The sequence below is a fragment of the Hetaerina americana genome, unplaced genomic scaffold, assembly GCF_022747635.1.
Source record: "Hetaerina americana unplaced genomic scaffold, ioHetAmer1.1.p SCAF_5, whole genome shotgun sequence".
NCBI lineage: Eukaryota > Metazoa > Arthropoda > Insecta > Odonata > Calopterygidae > Hetaerina > Hetaerina americana.
The window spans coordinates 90,920,253-90,938,585 of NW_027287095.1; the positions used below are offsets into that span (position 1 = coordinate 90,920,253).

Here is an 18,333-nt window from a genome sequence, read left to right on the forward strand (position 1 = left end):
GTAGCGGGGCGTGATGCGAGCCCCAGGCTGCCACTCGCACCGTCCACTCGGGAGAGGGCTTGGGGGAGCGCCAAAGGAAGCGGGGGGGGGTGCCGGGGGAGAAGGGGGAACCTGTTTTGGGGCGCCCTGCCGATTATCCCGCGAGATTGCTGTCGGGAGGGAGAACTGCTCGAAGAAGAGAGCGCGCGTGCATTTAAGATGATAAAGAGCGAAGCACCAAATCATGTGGATGCATTCGCCCTTCAAACCCTTACCGACTCGCTCCTCAATGACTCTCATCAATTCCAATCAGGGCGTTTCCCACCCTATTCCTCCCACAACTCCAAAATTACGATCTGAGCAACAATCCCATCATCTACCTTCCAACTCCCAAAGGTAGGTGCGGCAAATCGCGATGCCCCGCAGGAAAAGTGGAATGAAGTCATTAAATAATGTACATGAGTGTGTGTGTATATATATATATATTTATAAATATATTTATATTTTTATATATATATATATATATATATATATATATTTATATATATATATATTTATTTATATATATATATATATATATATATATATATATATTTATATAAATATATAAATATATATATATATGTATTCATATGGGTCGCCGTAGTCCAGAGGGTAGACCGGAGGGCCCCGGGTTCGATTCCCGGGCAAGTCTGTGGGCACCTGCAGCTCCACCCAAGCTATGTGACCAGATCTTCCCGGGAAACCATAACCGGCAGAGAGAAAGGAATTGGCCCACCTATCTGTGATTTTACATGCCGTCGGGTACTGTACTTAGTACTGGGTTAACTCTACCATCACCTACCAAACCGACCTTCGAGTTTATTACTGGGTTTATACGAGTACATATGTATATGACTGTCCCTCAATGAGGCGGCTGCAAAGGTGTCTGACCCCAGTGAAGCAGTCATTGAGTTATGGTGGCACGTTAAAAACACTCCTCCACCTTGAAACCACCTAAATCAACATTCCCAAGAATATTATGATGGAGAATATAAAGAATATACGTCCTGGAAAATGCGGGACACGTCCAAATCGGCATCCCGCTGCCGGGAGAGGCAAGGCTTCTGCGGTCGTCATAACACGAAACCCTTGCAAGGGAAAACCGGCAGCAGCAGGTCAGAAGACGCAGGAGAAGAAGACCATATTAGATAGATTAGGAATTTGGAATGTTAGGACAATGTTGAGGACAGAAAAATTAGATAATATTAATCAAGAGATGGAAAGGGTAAATATAGATATTTTAGCCCTATGCGAGGTGAGATGGAAGGATAGTGGGGATTACTGGAGTGATAATTATAGAATGGAAGGAGCACCAGCAGGCTAGAGAGGAAATCATGGATGAGCATAAGTAGTGATTATTAAATAAACCATGGATCACAGATGAGATGCTTACCAAGATAGATGAGAGAAGAAAATGGAAAAATAATAAATACTCACACACATTCAAACACGAAAACCCACTTTATATACAGGTATTGGTGTATATTTTTAATAAACCTATATATTCACACACATATATGTGTATGTATGTACATATATATATACATATATAAATATATATATATATATATATATATATATATATATATATATATATATATATATATATATATATATATATATATATGTGTGTGTGTGTGTGTGTGTGTGTGTGTGTGTGTGTGTGTACATATAATTGTGTATATATTCACTCACACACGTATAACAGTCCATGATCCATGGGATAAATCCTCCCTCCGTGAACGAATTAGCATTTATGATAATACCCCGCCATCCCCTCAATGCGTTTCCCGACCTCGCGGAGGGAGGGAGGGACGAGATGCCGCCCCCGCCACAGACGCGCAAACCTACACTAATACGCCCCCGCTCACTCGAGGGTTCATATATAAGGATGGTTCGGGAGGGAAGGCGACCATTGGCGTTCGCGGGCACCACCCATCATCTGGAGAGAGGATCGCCATGCGGGCCGCAACGGGTGGGAAGGCGACCAGCATCCAGCAGGAGATCATTTACCTCCTGGACCGCCCGGCCGAGCCCTTCTTCGTGCCCAAGGGAGAGCGGGGAGTGGTGTTCGAGGCGCCCAACCGCGAATTCCTGGTCAGATATTGAGAGCGCCGACCAACCATCTATTCTACTTCTAGTCGGCCTCATCCACTCCAAGCGCCAATCGCCTTTTACTTCATCTATTCCCTCTCGGCCTTCCTTCTCCACCGCTCATCCCATGTGTGTGTGTGTGTATATATATATATATATAATTATATATATATATATATATATATATATATGCATAGAAACATATATACATACAATATACATTATAAATATATAATATACAATAATCAATATATATTGTTTATATATATATATACAATATATATTATGAATATATAATATAAAATATATATATTGTGTATATATATATACATGTGTGTGTGTGTGGTTCCAATTATGTCAGTATACTATATTCAGTGCTTAAGAGTTAAGGAGATCTGCGGCTTATTTCATATATTTTATCGGATCGTATGGGTTCTCTATTTTAGTTTCCAGATTTGATATTCCAATGCTTTGTCATTCTTGGGCTTGGAAATTAGAAATGTCAATTCTTTTTTTTAAATCTTGTCATCTATGTACTTGTATGTTTCATCTCCGAAGAGATGTTGTCATGCGTTTGGTTTAAGATCTGCAGTGACTTGGATTATGCACATTTACTTGTTCCAAGACATTGTGGAAGATGCTGCGACAGTAGCTTCTAGCGGGGCCATCCGCTTAATTTACAGCCCCCAAAATCCTCCTTCGAATACTCGGTAGCATAACTGGCTAAAGCACTCAGCCGAACAACATCCGGGTTCGAATCTCGGTGAAGGCGATTGATTTTTGCATTTTTAAAATTGTTGCATTGTTATGCATTTTTCAACAATGACTTGATGTCAACAATGATTTCACTTTTTCGAATAGGAAATGGTCTTCTGGTGCCAAGTCGGGATTATTAGGGGGTTGGGCAATCGTCGTGGTACCCTTTTTTTCTTTTCGTATTTGGTCGTCCTTCAAGACCTTCCGGGGGACGAGTTTAGCTCAGATCTTTCGCATCGCCAAATTATCTGTAATAATTCAGAGTGCACTGTCGTTTTATCAATGCCAATACGATATATGCGACCATGCGCACACTTAACCGAAGGTAAGATGAATTCATTACTTCACGCACACGTCAGGAAAATATTGTTACCCATCCATTACATACAAACCATGTAAGTGGTTGATGCTCATCTTTATCTCCTCCTGTATAACATACTAGTAAGCCTTCTGGAGTGGATGAAATTAATACTTGCATAAAACATTTCATCTAACATGTAAACATTGTAATTGGCTCTCCCTCTGCAATATCCACGTGTTTCACATAGATTTTAAGTGCATTTTTCCCTCCTTCGCTCACCCTTTCCTTCCTTGCCCTCAAGGCGGAACGACTTCGTCCGATGGTGGCTGAGCTGGGCAGCCGGTGGGGCGGCGAGGTCAAGGTGCCCGTGAGTGCCGTGGCTGCCCTCCCTGACCTCTCGCTGCCCCTGCAGCTGCCGAGGAGGGCCAGCTTCTCCCTCTTCATCCCTCTCCACCGCAAGATCGCCGCACGCCTCGTCTCCATCTTCCTCGGTACATAGTGTAACCATGGCGATGGAATGTAATGTATAGTGCGATGTAACCAGATGGAGGGATAGCCCTGGCGATGGCGCAAAAGCATTGAATGGAAAATGAATAATGCTGCGGGTAATTTTAGAAAAATAAGGGGCCGAGGCGCAGGGTAGAGTAGTTGCAGGTATTCGCCTCATTAGTCTTTTAACGTAAGGTGCCAAGGGGTTAAACACAGCTTTCATGTCCCAACCGATGGATGAAATACTCACTCAAAAAGCGCCCTCCAAAAAAGCACCTCAAGAGCAGTAGGTTTTGGGACACCATTGAAACAAGATCTACCGTCTCCAGATCAAACATATCTATATCTCATCTCTTCATCTATCGCTTGATATTTTCCAATTTCCCTGTCCTCATTATCTTCCTAAAATTCCAAAGCCCCTATTCTCACAAAGGCGTTCCTCTTCCTTCTTCCCTGCGCGTGTCATTCGTGTTTTGACATTCGCGGGTGCCCTTCCTCCTCCACCCCTCTAATACATTGACCTCTGCTCATCAATCTACAATCTAACTGCTGTCACTCAGAATACCCGGGATTTTCCCGCGTAATTGCAACCTTTATTGTGGTCTTTAAATCAAGAGTTAGTTGTAAACAAACAATTCCTCCCGCAAAACGTTTTCTCTCGTTTCTCCCCACCGGCTTTACTTTTACTTAAAGTGTTTCCTTTACCCTGCAACACAATACAATGCAATTTATATTTTTGAATAAAATTCTCTTTGAAAAATTCCAATATTCCAATCCATTGCTTTGACCCCGATATCCTTGACCCCCATTTGCCGTTTACTTTGTCAAGTTCTTGGGCCCTGTTGTTTTTCGTGTCTTTCATGGCTCCCTCCAATTCGTTTCTCGGCACCCCCGAATTTAACTCTGTCTTCTTCTATCACGTCTAAGGAATGGAATTTTGGAAAACTCCAATATTTCCATCTTCCTTTGCTTTGGAATAATCAAGTGTCCTCCACTGCCGACAGTGGGAGATCACCAGGGGACTTCGAGAGCAATTTACGATGGAAATATCGGAGAAGCCAAGAGCAAATAAAGAACATAAAGCGTTATGGGATCCTGATGTTCTACGCACGGAAAATACTTGCTCGGAAAATTAGGCGGAAAATAGAAGGAAAGAGAGGAGAAAGCCTCACGGAAAATTAATATGTAATGGGGAAAAACCGAGGAGAAAGATAAGCCATACTCAGCTTTTTTTTAGTACCCTACAAGCCACCGCCAGGGTGTGTGGCAGGGGGTGAATACATACCAGACTATTGACCCGAATATGTTTTACCCCTACCGCGGTCGGTCAATACTATTCTGATCCTTTATTGTTCGTGGTAAAACTGACATCTTAAATAATTTATTTTACTTATTGATCTATTCTTATTGAGACCTTATGGTCTCAATTTCACCCAAATAAAGACATTTACCTATCTATTTGTTTCACACTTAATCTTTCTAATGATATTCGCATGATATCACCTGTAGTAGTACGGCGGGGGTAATAACACATTTTCAACATAATTGCTGAAGATTAATGATAAGTTTTGATTTGTCTCATTGAAGTACGGGTCTCTTAATCTAAAGTTAATTCTTAACTCATCACAAAGTGTTCAGAATCATCCCCGTCCCCTTCAATGAGTTCCCCGCTGGTGATTGATTCATATGCTTAATCTATTTTTCGCGCCCGAACATGGGAAATTCACCGCAGTCCATTAGACATGATTTTCGGGTGAAGCACGCAAGGGCACGCTCACTTCGAGGTGACGCAGATCCCGTCCAAGGGATCGAGGTCCAATCACGCGCCATCGCCGTCACCCACGGCTCCCATCTCCTTATTTCTCGAATCATAGTGTTCCTTCGGCCACGTTGAGGTGGTCACTCATTCGCCCACCCAACCCCGTCTGCACAGTGAGATGCCTGCCTCTTCTCATCACCACCCCTCTCTCTCAGGCACGAAGACCTACGAGGAGTTCCTGAGCCTCTCCGTTTACGCCCGTGACCGTCTGAACCCGTACCTGTTCGTGTATGCCCTCTCCGTGGCCATCCTGCACCACCCCGACACCAGGGGCCTCCGCCTGCCGGCCCTCGCCGAGATGTTCCCCGGGAGATACATGCACCGCGGAGTGATTTCGATGGCCCGGGCGCAGGCCAGTATCCTCGAGCAGACCAACAGGGTGAGTGGGTCACCTCGATACTCGAAAGGGAGGATGGGTCGGGAAATAAATGACGCTCGTTTCGCGAATTATAGCTGGGGACGCAAAGAGACCGCAGGCGCGACTTTGATTGTTTAGAAGAACAAACAAATTTTTCGAGTTGAACTCTGACACAGTGACGGGATAATTTCAGCGTCGTATCATTACTATCATGTGTATTAGTGAGCGGGAATGTACAGTGAAAGGTTAAAGAGGGGAAGCAATCAGAGGAATCATTTTCCCCGTTTGGCCATAGCAGTAGAAAGTCAATGGTTACCTTGAGAGGTCAGTGATCGTTCACTCATAAATCACCAGTGCAGATGGAAAAATGCGCACGATGCAACGGATAGCTATTTCATAAAATCAGAATAATGCAGAAAATTCAAATGTGTAGATGGAGTTGGTCACGTTGCGGACAAATTTTGGCGTAATCTAAATGAAAAAATTAGTTCAAGTATAGTGGGAAATTACTGTGGCACTTTAGCAGAACAAATAGACGAAACCTATTCAGAGCTAATACACGCATTTATCTAAACTTCATTGATTCTACGTAAACTATAGATTAAGATATCCTTTGTTTTTTTATCAATAATAGATAAACCATGAAGACTCCCGGGGAAAATACAGCCTAAAATTATAGTTAATCAAGCAAAAAATATAATACGCCATAATGGTCCAAAAATTAATAAATAATGACCATGGGAAACAAAGGCGCAACACTGAAATCGATAATTGAAAGAAGCCATTGTTTGGCATTACTCTAATAATGAATTTCCTAAATTTGGAAAGTAAGTCGCATAGAACGGTACTCGAATGTATTTTTTTTTTAATCCACCAGAAAAACTCAATCGAGATTGGTTATTCCACGAGGCTGCAATAGAAAATAAGCCCTTATACAACATGAATTAAAAGTAGCCAAAAGTAAAGAGATTCACTCAAGGGTTGCGTGGGAAAGTAATTCTTATTTCCAATTGTCGCTGGGCAGATGCCCATAAATGTCCCCAGGGACTACACCGCGAGTGACCTGGACACCGAGCACCGCGTGGCTTACTTCCGGGAGGACCTGGGCATCAACCTGCACCACTGGCACTGGCACCTGGTCTACCCAAACGTCGGTGACCGCAAGATCGTCAATAAGGACCGCAGGGGAGAGCTGTTCTACTACATGCACCAACAGATAATCGCCAGGTACCCGCGCCAGATCAAATCGAGTCACCACTTCTCTTGCCTAGGATTCATAGTCTGCAACACGAATAGTGAGGAGACTATGCTATTCTTTCCTGTGCCCTTGGTACCGGTGCTAAAGTGCCGCCACATATTTTCACTTCCCTGAGTCTGGCATTGCATTCCGAATTATTTGTGCCATTGGCGTAAAAAATAGTATTTGGTAGTCTACCGTTCGAGGCAGATGGACACAAACTGAACATCTCTGAATTTCTCAGACTCACCCAAGGCAACTGGACCCATACCACATTCTTCCCTACCTTCACTCCGTCCAACACGCCTACCCCCTATTCCTTTCCCTTCACCGTTTGCATGGCATTATCCCCATCCCAATCTTCAGCATCCCACTGCCAATCAAAATGCTCTGCATTCATCTCCCTTGGATTTCATCCGTTGATTTTCGGTCCGTCCATTTATCCTTTCACTTCCTTCTCCATCCATCTCAAATGCCTCCAATCTCTGTCGGTAATCTTACTTCAATAACCAACGCCATCAAAATCACGCTCCATATCAAAGTTCAAACTGTCCTTTTCTTAACATCCCCATTCAACGTCCTTGTCATCAATTCCCTCCCTCTTTTGAAAGCTTCTCTGCCTAGCGCAAGTCTTCCTCTTATGTCCCTAGTCCTTTGGCCATTTTGGTCCAGAACACTTCCGAGATACGTAAACTGTTCCACCTGCTCTAGTCTATGAACTCCTACTTAAAAACTCTCTTTAACCTTCCTCTTTCTATAAAACCCGCACGAACTTTTTCTTCTTTACATTGGTCATCATCGCATTCCCAACGCACGGGTTATCCAATGTGCTCACTGATTATGACTTCTTCGCTAAATTACTAACTAAAGCATAATCATCTGTGCAGCTGACTGAGTTCATGGATTCTCCACCAACTTCATCTCATGGTGCCTCCAACCATTGTAATGCCTCCCATGCCCCTTTGCCTCTGCAACTATATTGAATAGAGTAGGTGAAAGTGGGAATCCCTGACTCACTCCCCTGCCTAGCGCTACCGATCACAACTCTCCATCAACCTCATTGACCTGAGCAGTCTGAGACATGTAAAGGTTGCGGATACGTAGCCTGTACCTCTACTACTCTCCTCCTATTTTATGCAATGCATTCATTAATTTAATCAAATTCACTCTATCGAAAGTATCTATAAACCTACGACACAAACAAGTACATTCTGATTATTTTGTGTGTCATAAGTTTTAGGGACCTCATTTCAAATTATGGTGGTATCGTGTGAGCCTTTTCCCATCAGGAAGCCCAAGCAATCATTCCCTAAGCAATCATTTGCTCGATTCGGGGCAATATTGGGTGCATTTTCTCCGGAGGGACCCCAGCAGGAGTGTATGAAGGGGTCTTTACTGGGGAGTGAACCCTTCCTTCTCTTCCTGACCTTGCAGGTACAACTTCGAGCGGCTTTGCAATCGCCTGGGTCGCGTCACCCGACTGCTCAACCTGAGGGAGCCCATCGAGGAGGGATACTTCCCCAAGCTGGACAGCACGGTGGCGAGCCGCGTGTGGCAGCCGCGGCACGCCGGCGCCCTGCTGCACGTGAGTTCGACCACCTGCACTTTTCCTTCTCGTGTGCCATTTGTTTCACTCCATGGTATATCGGGATCTAATGGGCAATCTAATGATCCATAAACACAGTAATCAACCCGAAGGTCGATTTGGTAGATGATGGTAGAGTTCACCCAGTACTAAGCCCTATACTGCGTGTGAAATTCACACATTAAATGGGTGATAAGGGGGGCCCGTGCCTTTCCCTGTGGCGGCTTTGGTTTCCCAGGAAGATCTGGCGCCTGAAAAATCATATAGCTAGGGTGGAGCTAAGGGTTCCCTGAGAGGCTTGCCCGGAAATCGAACCCGGGCCCTCCGGTAGTCCAAATGTCTACACCTGGTAGGGTCTTGTGGGGCCTACCTTCTACGCAAACATTCATATACATATATATATATATATATATATATATATATATATATATATATATATATATATATATATATATATATATAATGTCACTATACGTGCGACGCGGTAGTCCAGGGTAGAGCGTTGAACTACTGACCGGAGGGCCCGGGTTCGATCAAATAAAAATACACTAGTGTAGAATTTAAATAATGGTAGGCACAAGTTTATTATGTTCCATTTATAATATTTTGAGTAGTTTCAGTGAATTACAGCATGTTCAAATAACTCTCGCTCAAAATGAAAGAGTGCATCCCTTCCTTCTTGTGTGAATCAAATGTCATCGGTGGAAAAGTGCAAGCGTGCTTTCATCAGAGTGTAACAATTCCGCCGCCACACAAAGCGACTTTATCTGGGCTAGTTAGATTCGACGGCACCCTTCCTCTTCCAGAACATAAACAGGGAGCAGGACCAGTTGAGATTCGACCTGGAGGACCTGGAGCGGTGGCGGGACCGTATCATTGAGGCAATTCACAGCGGGGCAGTCATGGACGTGAGTTTCGCGGTGCTTGGTGCATCATTTCTTTGCTGCAATTGGTGCAATCACTTTGCCTAATGGTGCGCTTTGCCCTTGACCAGGAGACCGGCAAGAGGGTGCCCCTGAGCGAAGGCGAAGGCATTGACCGGTTGGGCAACATCGTGGAGAGCAGCGTCCTCTCGGTCAACCGCAGCCTGTACGGCGACCTGCACAATCTCGGACACGTGGCCATCGCCTACGCCCACGACCCTGATGCCCGCCACCTGGTGCGAGACAACCCACCAATTCCTCTTCCTTTATTTCATATCTTGGAAATATATATCTCCCTTCTTGAGAGAATATAAAGGATTATTTACTATTCCTGTGGCTAAAATGCACTGCCAAAATGGCACAGGAATGCCTCCTTCAAACACATGCTTGTTTATTGCCTTTCTTGAGGAAAAGGTTATTATCCTAGCAGGCCATGAAGCAATTTTTTTGAGTTCGCTTCATGGATGATTTATTTCTTATCTGGATCGACGGCCCTGATTCCCTCCCCAGAAACCCCCCCCCGGGTAGTTTTGCTGTCTTTGGCTAGCTAGCAAGCTACCAAATGGTACAGCAACAATTCCTTTGTCTCTCCTAACAAAACACAACCCAACATCCTACTCTACAACAAGCCCCTCATCATCTCTGTATTCTTCCTTCATCCCATCCAACACCCCCATCCTATTCCTCCCCCTTCCTCTCTTTCCTAACATTCTCCCCTCTATTACAGTCGTCAACCTTCCACTGCCAAACAATATGCCCTTCATCCATTTTTCCTGCCTCCCTAGGATTTCTCCCAACAATCCCCTCTCCTCGCCCACCATACCTAGCACTTCCTCGTTTGTTTCCATCTCTGTCCATTTCAACTTTTCCATCCTTCTTCTATCATACTGGCTTCCCACCCAGAGGGCCCGGGTTCAAATCCCGGCGGTGTTGAATATTTTGCAGAGGTATCTCGATCCCTACTTGAGGTGCTTTGTGGAGGGCACTTTGAGTGAGTACGCCGTCCATTGGATGGGACGTTAAGCTGTGGACCCCTTGGTGCCTTCATTAAGAGTAGGCCAATGCCGACGCCAGGTTTCTCTCTCCACCGTTCATCCTTTCCTGTCCATCCCCTATGGCGCAAATGACCTCAGCTGTCGGTCACCTCCCCTAAATACTACTACTACTCCATCATTCTCCACACCCACATTTCTAAAGCCTCCAATTAGATTCTCCTGGGTGCTGTATCCACTAAATATCATTTGACAATAGATTAATGCAAACGATATTATCAGTCACTTTAGCTGAAGTAATGAAATTTAGAGAAAACCTTCAGAGAATGGAATTAGCATGAAATGCGGATGTAATTTCTTTGCACCTAATTTAAGCATAGTCAGGGAGGAGGCACCTCTTTGGTGATTTATGAGTATTGTGGGGTCCAGTGAGTAGCGCTCCCTCCTGGAGGCTCCAGGACAGTCTGGCCAGGTGCTTGAAACAGCGCTCTTTGTTAGAGGTCATCTTCATTAGAATTTTACCCTACAGGAGACGTTCAGTGTGATGGGGGACCCAGCCACTGCTATGAGGGACCCTGTGTTCTACCGCTGGCATGCCACAATAGATGACCTCTTCCAAATGCACAAGAATGCCCTCCCAGCATACACCGTGGCCCAGGTGAGTGAGCCAGCGAGTGCTACCAAGAGATACCAGGACAACAAACTGCCCCCATCACTTTATATTCATAGAAGTTTCTAAAAGTTCCTATTTCTACTTTGTACTGTTACCATAGGGATTGTCATCTTTGGTAAACTACTAATGAAACAGGTTTTGAACAGTCTCTAAGAGCTTTTATAATTCTGGCACACTTTTTCTTGTTGCCTGTGTCTAAGTCTCCTCTCCTATATCATCTTTCTTACCTTCTTCTCATTCAATTAGTTTCTCACCCCTACTCTCCTCTTTCCTTTTCTTTCCCATCATTCTGCTCCATTCATTACAGTCTGATCAACATCCCAGTCAGTCTGCCTCTCAACACAACCTCAACTCATTTTTTACGCCTTCTTTGAACTATGCCTGACAGCTTCCTCTCTTCACCATATTTAAAACATCATGTTTGCTCTCATGTCTCCAAAGCCAATATATTTTCTCCATTCTCCTACCCACACCCACATAACCTCAAAGACTTATCCTCTGGCCTCAAGAGCCAGCTTTTGGCTTCATACAGCACTAGTCTTTACTTATTTCAACATTCTTTTATTATAATACCAATAGGTTTATGATATTAACATCTCCTCATGTAATCTAAATATCCAAGGCTAAGTTTTCTACAATGCTATACCTTTAGGCAATCACCATCTACTGATTAATCTCAATCTGTATTTGTTTACTGATCATTCATGAGAAAAGAGCATTTTCACCAAAACTTATTGAGAGAAATTAAAACAGATTTGATTCCCACCTTAGCAATGTGTATTCATTTTTACATGACCTCTTCTGGAGGTATGAACTAGGAAACACTGAGTAATTTAAATGAAAATATCATTTCAACACACGCATTTCGATTTTATAAATGACTTTATTGACAACATTGTTAATCTATTCCCCTGAATGTAAACTAGCCATCTCATTATTACATATTAAACATTTACCAACCACTGCCACTCCATAGATATTATATTTTTTCCATCGATAATTTCTAAGTTGGAAGAGAACGCTTTACACCAAACCGTTTTATTATATTGACAGTTGGATTATCCAGGGATCAAGATTACAAAAGTGGATCTGGTCACCGAGGGCCGCCAAAACCCAAATGAGTTTGAAACATTCTGGCAGCAGAGGGACCTTGACCTCTCAAGAGGCCTTGATTTCTCTCCTCGTGGTCCTGTCTTCGCACGATTTTCGCATCTGCAGCATGCACCCTTCACTTACAAGATCACGGTATGTCATGAATCAAAAATAATTTTTCTCTGAAATATCATCCTCAAATGCATCTAAATAAATGTATTTTCCTATTGAAAAATATTTAGAACCCTAGCCTTATAAGGAGAGTTATTTAGTTGTTGAGAATTTGAATTTAATATGCTGTGCCTCACTCCTCCACCCATTATGCCAATAGCACATTCTATTCATATCTCCTTCATTCTCTGATTATTTTAAAATGTTAACTGGCTAAATAGAATTTCATTATAACTGAAGCTATATTCATTCATGATTTTTTTTGTCATGTTGTCTTAATCAGTTAATATTGACATATATGTCTTGGCATTTGTTCTTCAATTTCATTATCATTATGTTTTAGCATCATAAAAAAATGTATACATGAGTAACGAAATATATGCATCTATAGCCAGATGTGTGATACCAAAACATCATATTTTTCATCGTTTATATGCCAGAGAATAATGATAAGAGTAACTTAAGGCATTTTGGCCATAATGCTAATGGTTGTCACTTTACCAACGACACACACATTGTCTCTCCAAATTGCCACTTCATAATCTTCACCCATAAGGTTAATCAATGTGCGTAGCTGTATTTGTATGATATGGTAATGAAATGACATTTATTATTAACTGGTTTATTACTCCCCTATCAGGCAGAAAACAGCATTAATAAACCAGTGCTTGGAACAGTCAGGATATTTTTAGCTCCCAAATATGATGAAAGAGGACTTGAAATGCTTTTCCGAGACCAAAAACTTCTCTTTATTGAAATGGACAAGTTCCAGATTACATGTGAGTCAACAGTGAAAACCATTTAAATAGTAATGTACAACTAACTTCTTGCTATTTATTAATGTGTGCCAAATCCATATATTCAAGTAGTCATTCTTAATCCCAAAGTGATTTGTGTTGCCATTAATTTATCACTGCTCTGCCAGTCATTGACTTGGAAAAGGATTGAAATTTGGATTTTTGTGGCACATTATTGAATTTTGATAGAAACAATTCTTCAAAAGAAAGTTTAACCCATATGCATGCCAGGGGCAAGTATTAACAAAAGCAACTGAACAAATCCTTTCAAAACTTAGTTGTTTTTTCCTTTGAATGCAAATTTCTTTGATGCTCAAGTCCATCTTCGTGAGTAACTTTTTTTTATGTATACTTCATAAAGTTCACTAAATTACATTTTCATTTGTATGACTAAATGAAATATTTGCATTAATATATTCTGATATTATAAATCATATTTATGTGTGAGATCACAAATATAGAATATAAGGAAATAGCTCGCATATTTGGACATAATTTTTACAGTTTTTAATATTTTCATTGTTTATTAAAAGGTAGCTGTGAACAACTTCATTCGAGTTCTAATTAAAATGAGTGGTTGCCGCATCACATATTTCAGTGTTGAATCAAAGGGTACAATACAGTTCTATTGCTGCAACTGTAAAATCTTGGTCATAAATTCAAATAATACGTCTAAACACAAGTTTGGAAAAATGTGACACTAAGATGCTTGCGGAACGAGTACAAAATACAAACTGAAGCAGCAGGTGTAATCATTCTGGGAATCCCCTCTCCTTGTCACTCTTTATGTAAATTGTCACTCATTTGGCTAGTCATTTTTTTACAATATTTTTTGCTCATCATGCAAATATTTATGTGAGGTGCCTTTTAATTAAGGTATCACTGTTCATACTAACACTGAAATCTCCTTGCATGAATGGATTATTTCATTATTTTATTTAATATACTGAAGGATCCATGCTGCTTCCAGAAATTACCGTTGCATAAGTGTGTTGATGGAACATCAACACACTTATGCAATGGAAATTCCCAGAAGCAGCATGGATCCTTCATGAGATAAACATCGCGGAAGCCTAAGGATTATTTAATTTACTGCTTGGATATTGCATCACTGGTATGTATTAGCGATATTGTATATTTGATATTGTGATGATAAAAAAGACCAAATTATTTCAGTGAAATCCAAGCCAACAGCAAATGTGATTGAACGAGCCTCATCCAGTTCCTCAATTAGCATTCCATTTGAGAGAACTTTCCAGGATCTTGAGTCTCCACCACCTGGAATGACAGAAAGCAGTTTCAACTATTGTGGTTGTGGTTGGCCACAGAATATGTTGGTACCCAAAGGAACCTCTGAGGGGTTTCCATGTCAGCTATTCGTCATGATTTCAAATTTCAATGATGACAAGGTATGTTAAACACCTGAGGAGTTATTCCTGATGATGCCTGATGTTTAATCATGGTGCCTGTTGCTATTTGCTTAAGGGTGCTAGTATGGCATTGCCAGTTAGAAATGTCATCATTAGCTATTCCGTAAAAATCACCTATATCATTTTTCAAAAAACCATCTAAGAGTCAGGCTGAAACATTGAGTGGAGATTTTTTGTATGCTGTTTTAGAGTTGCCTATGGACATTTCACTTCATATCTATATACCTATATCTTCAAATGGAGGCATACTTTAGGTTTCAGTGATCAACAGCTAATAGATTTGCCAACAGGTAAAGAAATTTTCCCATGGATAATATGCAACATTATCACCACATACAATTATCATTTGACAAGTAGAGGAAAATTATCAATTAATATGTGAAGAAATATAGTTTTATCTCATTATCAATTCATTATATTTTCTTGTAAAAGAAATTAGAATTTCACTATTGTTTGGTGACTTTAAAAAAATAGCATTTAGCACAAGGATACATTTGCTCATGCTTAAATATTTGGATGAAGATAGCTGCTTGCCAGGTGTTAGACAATATTCCCCTGTGCCAGTAAGCCAGCCAGGCAAACAAAAATACCATGAGAATGGTCAAAGTTAAGTTTTCCTCTACTTGATTTGTGCTTTATGGTTTACTTCAGGATTAAAATCTGCCTTATTTAATACCTGGTGAAATAAGTGAAGTTTACAGAGCCATAGTGATTTAAACAGAAAATGATGTTAATCTACAATAGTTCAATGAAAACTTTTGTTTCATAATTTCAAATAGGACTGTAACACTTTTCACATGCTACCCATAATATAAAAATATGAAAAATAAAATATATGTAATGGATAAATCATCGCAATGAACATAAATAATCCACACTTGAGATTAAACAATTGCTTGAAACCAATTTCAACCAATTCCTCTGCTCAGGGAAAAAAACTTTGTTCTTTTGCCAATCTTTCATCAACATGTGATTTTACCCAAAAAGCAATAAACTCACTCTTCATTTTAGATTCTAGGATGCCAGAATTGGCATTGGTCATCACTGATGTCACTTTTCAGGAGAAGTGACCACTTTTTATTCATAGGTTAGTTTAAGCCATTGACCTTTTTCAAAGATATTGGAATTTCAAGCATTTTATTCCACATAAGGCAAAAGAGTAAAGCAATAGTAATTTTACCTCCAGATGTAAAACCTTATACCCCAAGAAGATTCTCATTTTGCTGAAGAAAATTAGGGAAGAGCACCCTCACAGTTCAGTAAAAGGTTGTAAATAATCTTTATTTGTTAGGACCAAGCTATTCCGGTGGAATGGATGGCAAGGTAAGAGGTGATGATTTCCCAGCTTGGAGATGGGCTGGAAGACCGGGGATTGATGGTCAAGGAGAACTACCAGGGAAAGAATGTGGTAGAAAAGAGCACATAAGTAAATTTACACTGAAGTGTTCACTAATGCAGTGTTGCTGCACATTAATATATATGTTGTGAAATTAATTTACTGTTTCTCACTAAAGACCTCAACTGTATATTTAAAATTCCTTGCCCTGGATAAGTTTAAATAATTTACTTGCATAATAAAATTCATGAGGGTTAAATCCTTATTTTGTGAACGAGTCAAAAGGAATAGATATAGTTTATTTATTATTCCTGGTCGATCAATAAAATGATAACTTCATGTTTACAATCTAGGTGAATCAAACACCAGGTCCTATAACCAAATGCCCAGATGCTGCCAGTTTCTGTGGTTTGCGAGACAAGAAATATCCTGACAAAAGATCCATGGGTTATCCATTTGATCGCAATCCCAGAAATGGAGTGGACACAATATATCATTTCCTAACTCCTAACATGTTATTAATGGATGTGAATATATTCTTCTCTGGGAAAACTGAATCACCTACACCATAGCAATGAATACCACGGATGAAAATCTAAGTGAGTCATAATATATTTAGAATTATCTGCTCTCTTGCTAAGCTAATTTACATAATTGAATTAGAGTCATTTTTTAAATATTTTAGATAAATAATAATTGACATTTTGGAAGGAATTAAGGGGAGGCGAAGAGTAAGCAAAGTTAAAGAATGAGTTTTTATAGTCTTGAATTTGTAGTGATTAGTAGTAAGTTTCTAAACAAATTTATTTTCATAAACTCCACTCATCAATCATGGGAATTGTTTCCTTGGCCTTCCTCTTTCTTCACTCTACATTTTTTCCTTCTTCATTTTCTTCATGCCTCCTACTGATCCTCTTGCCATCTAATAAGCCTATCCTCCTACTTCCCCAATTCATCGCTCTCTCTCTTCAATCAATGGCTTCAACATCCCACTTTGTTTTCTTATGTCCCCTCCTCCATCCACTTCTCCTGCCTTCTTTAAAGTTCACCTGCAGTCATTCCCTCTCTCTTCCCCCTCACCTTACTTAAAAACTTTCTGCGTGTTTGTCTTCCTCTCTCCATTGCCTTCATTCTTACTGAACAATCACCCCTGAAGTATCGACTATCCATTGCCATTCTCTCACTTCAAAGGCTATGTTTCACATCCATAATCAAAGCATCATACCTATTTTCATCCTTAAAAAAACTTTAATTCGAAAGGCTTAAAAAGTTACAACTTTCCATCCTTGAAATGGGAGATTTTGAATGGTGACATGAAATGATGAATACTACACATTAAATGCTATTGCTTGCAGTTATAAGTTAATAGCCAGAGATCTCTTTCCTCCAGAGTGAATTGCAATCACAACTTTCTTGTGCCTTTCAAAGTCATTACATGACTGGGGACTTCCTCACAGCTTGATCATAATGATAACCTAGTAATCTTGATTGGCCATAACAAGCATGGTCATTGCTGCTTCGGTAAATTGTGCCTTTAGATGTTTAGGGAGCCTTAGTAAATTGAGTGCCCACATTGGGAAATAGGTGAAACAATGAAGGCAGACCTGCCACAAATATCTCTGATCTTTACTGAAAGATGAGATGAGGAAGGGGAGAAACATTTGAGACAGAGTTGTCTGATTAAGGAAATCATTAAGGTAGAAGTGACTCAGAGGACTGCAAACCCAAGGAACTCTCTCCTCTGGTCATAAGCCAGCAAGTTTGTTGATCTTCACCAATTTCACCTCAAGGAATCTGCAAGAGGGCATCGGCAAATGGTGAGGAGATGGAAATCTCCACCATTGATTTGGCCAGAGAAATCTTCAGTGATAATGATGTGCACTGTCATCTTATTAAACCCAATTTGATCTGTAATCATGCACACACTTAACCAAAAACATTGGGAAAAAATTGTTACCAATACTTATTATACAAACCTTGTATTTGTTTGTGCTGCGCATCAGACAATTGCCGCCGCCAGCATGAAAAATCCACTCTGGCAGGAGTTTGAACCTAGGCCATTAGTAAACAGCACAATAGCTACCACTTTAATTCCCTGGGGTGGTAATAATTGCAATATTCCCTTTCTGGTACATTTTTAATGGTGATAAACCTAAATGATTATATATAAAGTAGAGTACGATTACAAATCCAATGGTAAACTTCCATTTGGGGAGATTCAGTATTTTTACAGAGAACTTCATTGGTCAATTTGAATAA

At 40.8% G+C, this 18,333-nt stretch overlaps 1 protein-coding gene across 1 annotated transcript; it reads left to right on the plus strand.

The window, feature by feature from the left end:
* Positions 1–1,980: 1,980 nt before the first annotated feature.
* LOC139694166 (phenoloxidase 2-like) lies at positions 1,981–16,653 on the plus strand. Its single transcript, XM_071592596.1, has 12 exons — positions 1,981–2,118; positions 3,474–3,663; positions 5,636–5,859; positions 6,863–7,065; positions 8,510–8,660; positions 9,467–9,568; positions 9,655–9,819; positions 11,105–11,233; positions 12,302–12,493; positions 13,152–13,290; positions 14,485–14,717; positions 16,428–16,653. Exons 1-12 carry the CDS (start codon positions 1,981–1,983, stop codon positions 16,644–16,646), a joined length of 2,085 nt encoding a protein of 694 aa, XP_071448697.1. The 3' UTR covers positions 16,647–16,653.
* The last annotated feature ends 1,680 nt before the right edge of the window (positions 16,654–18,333 follow it).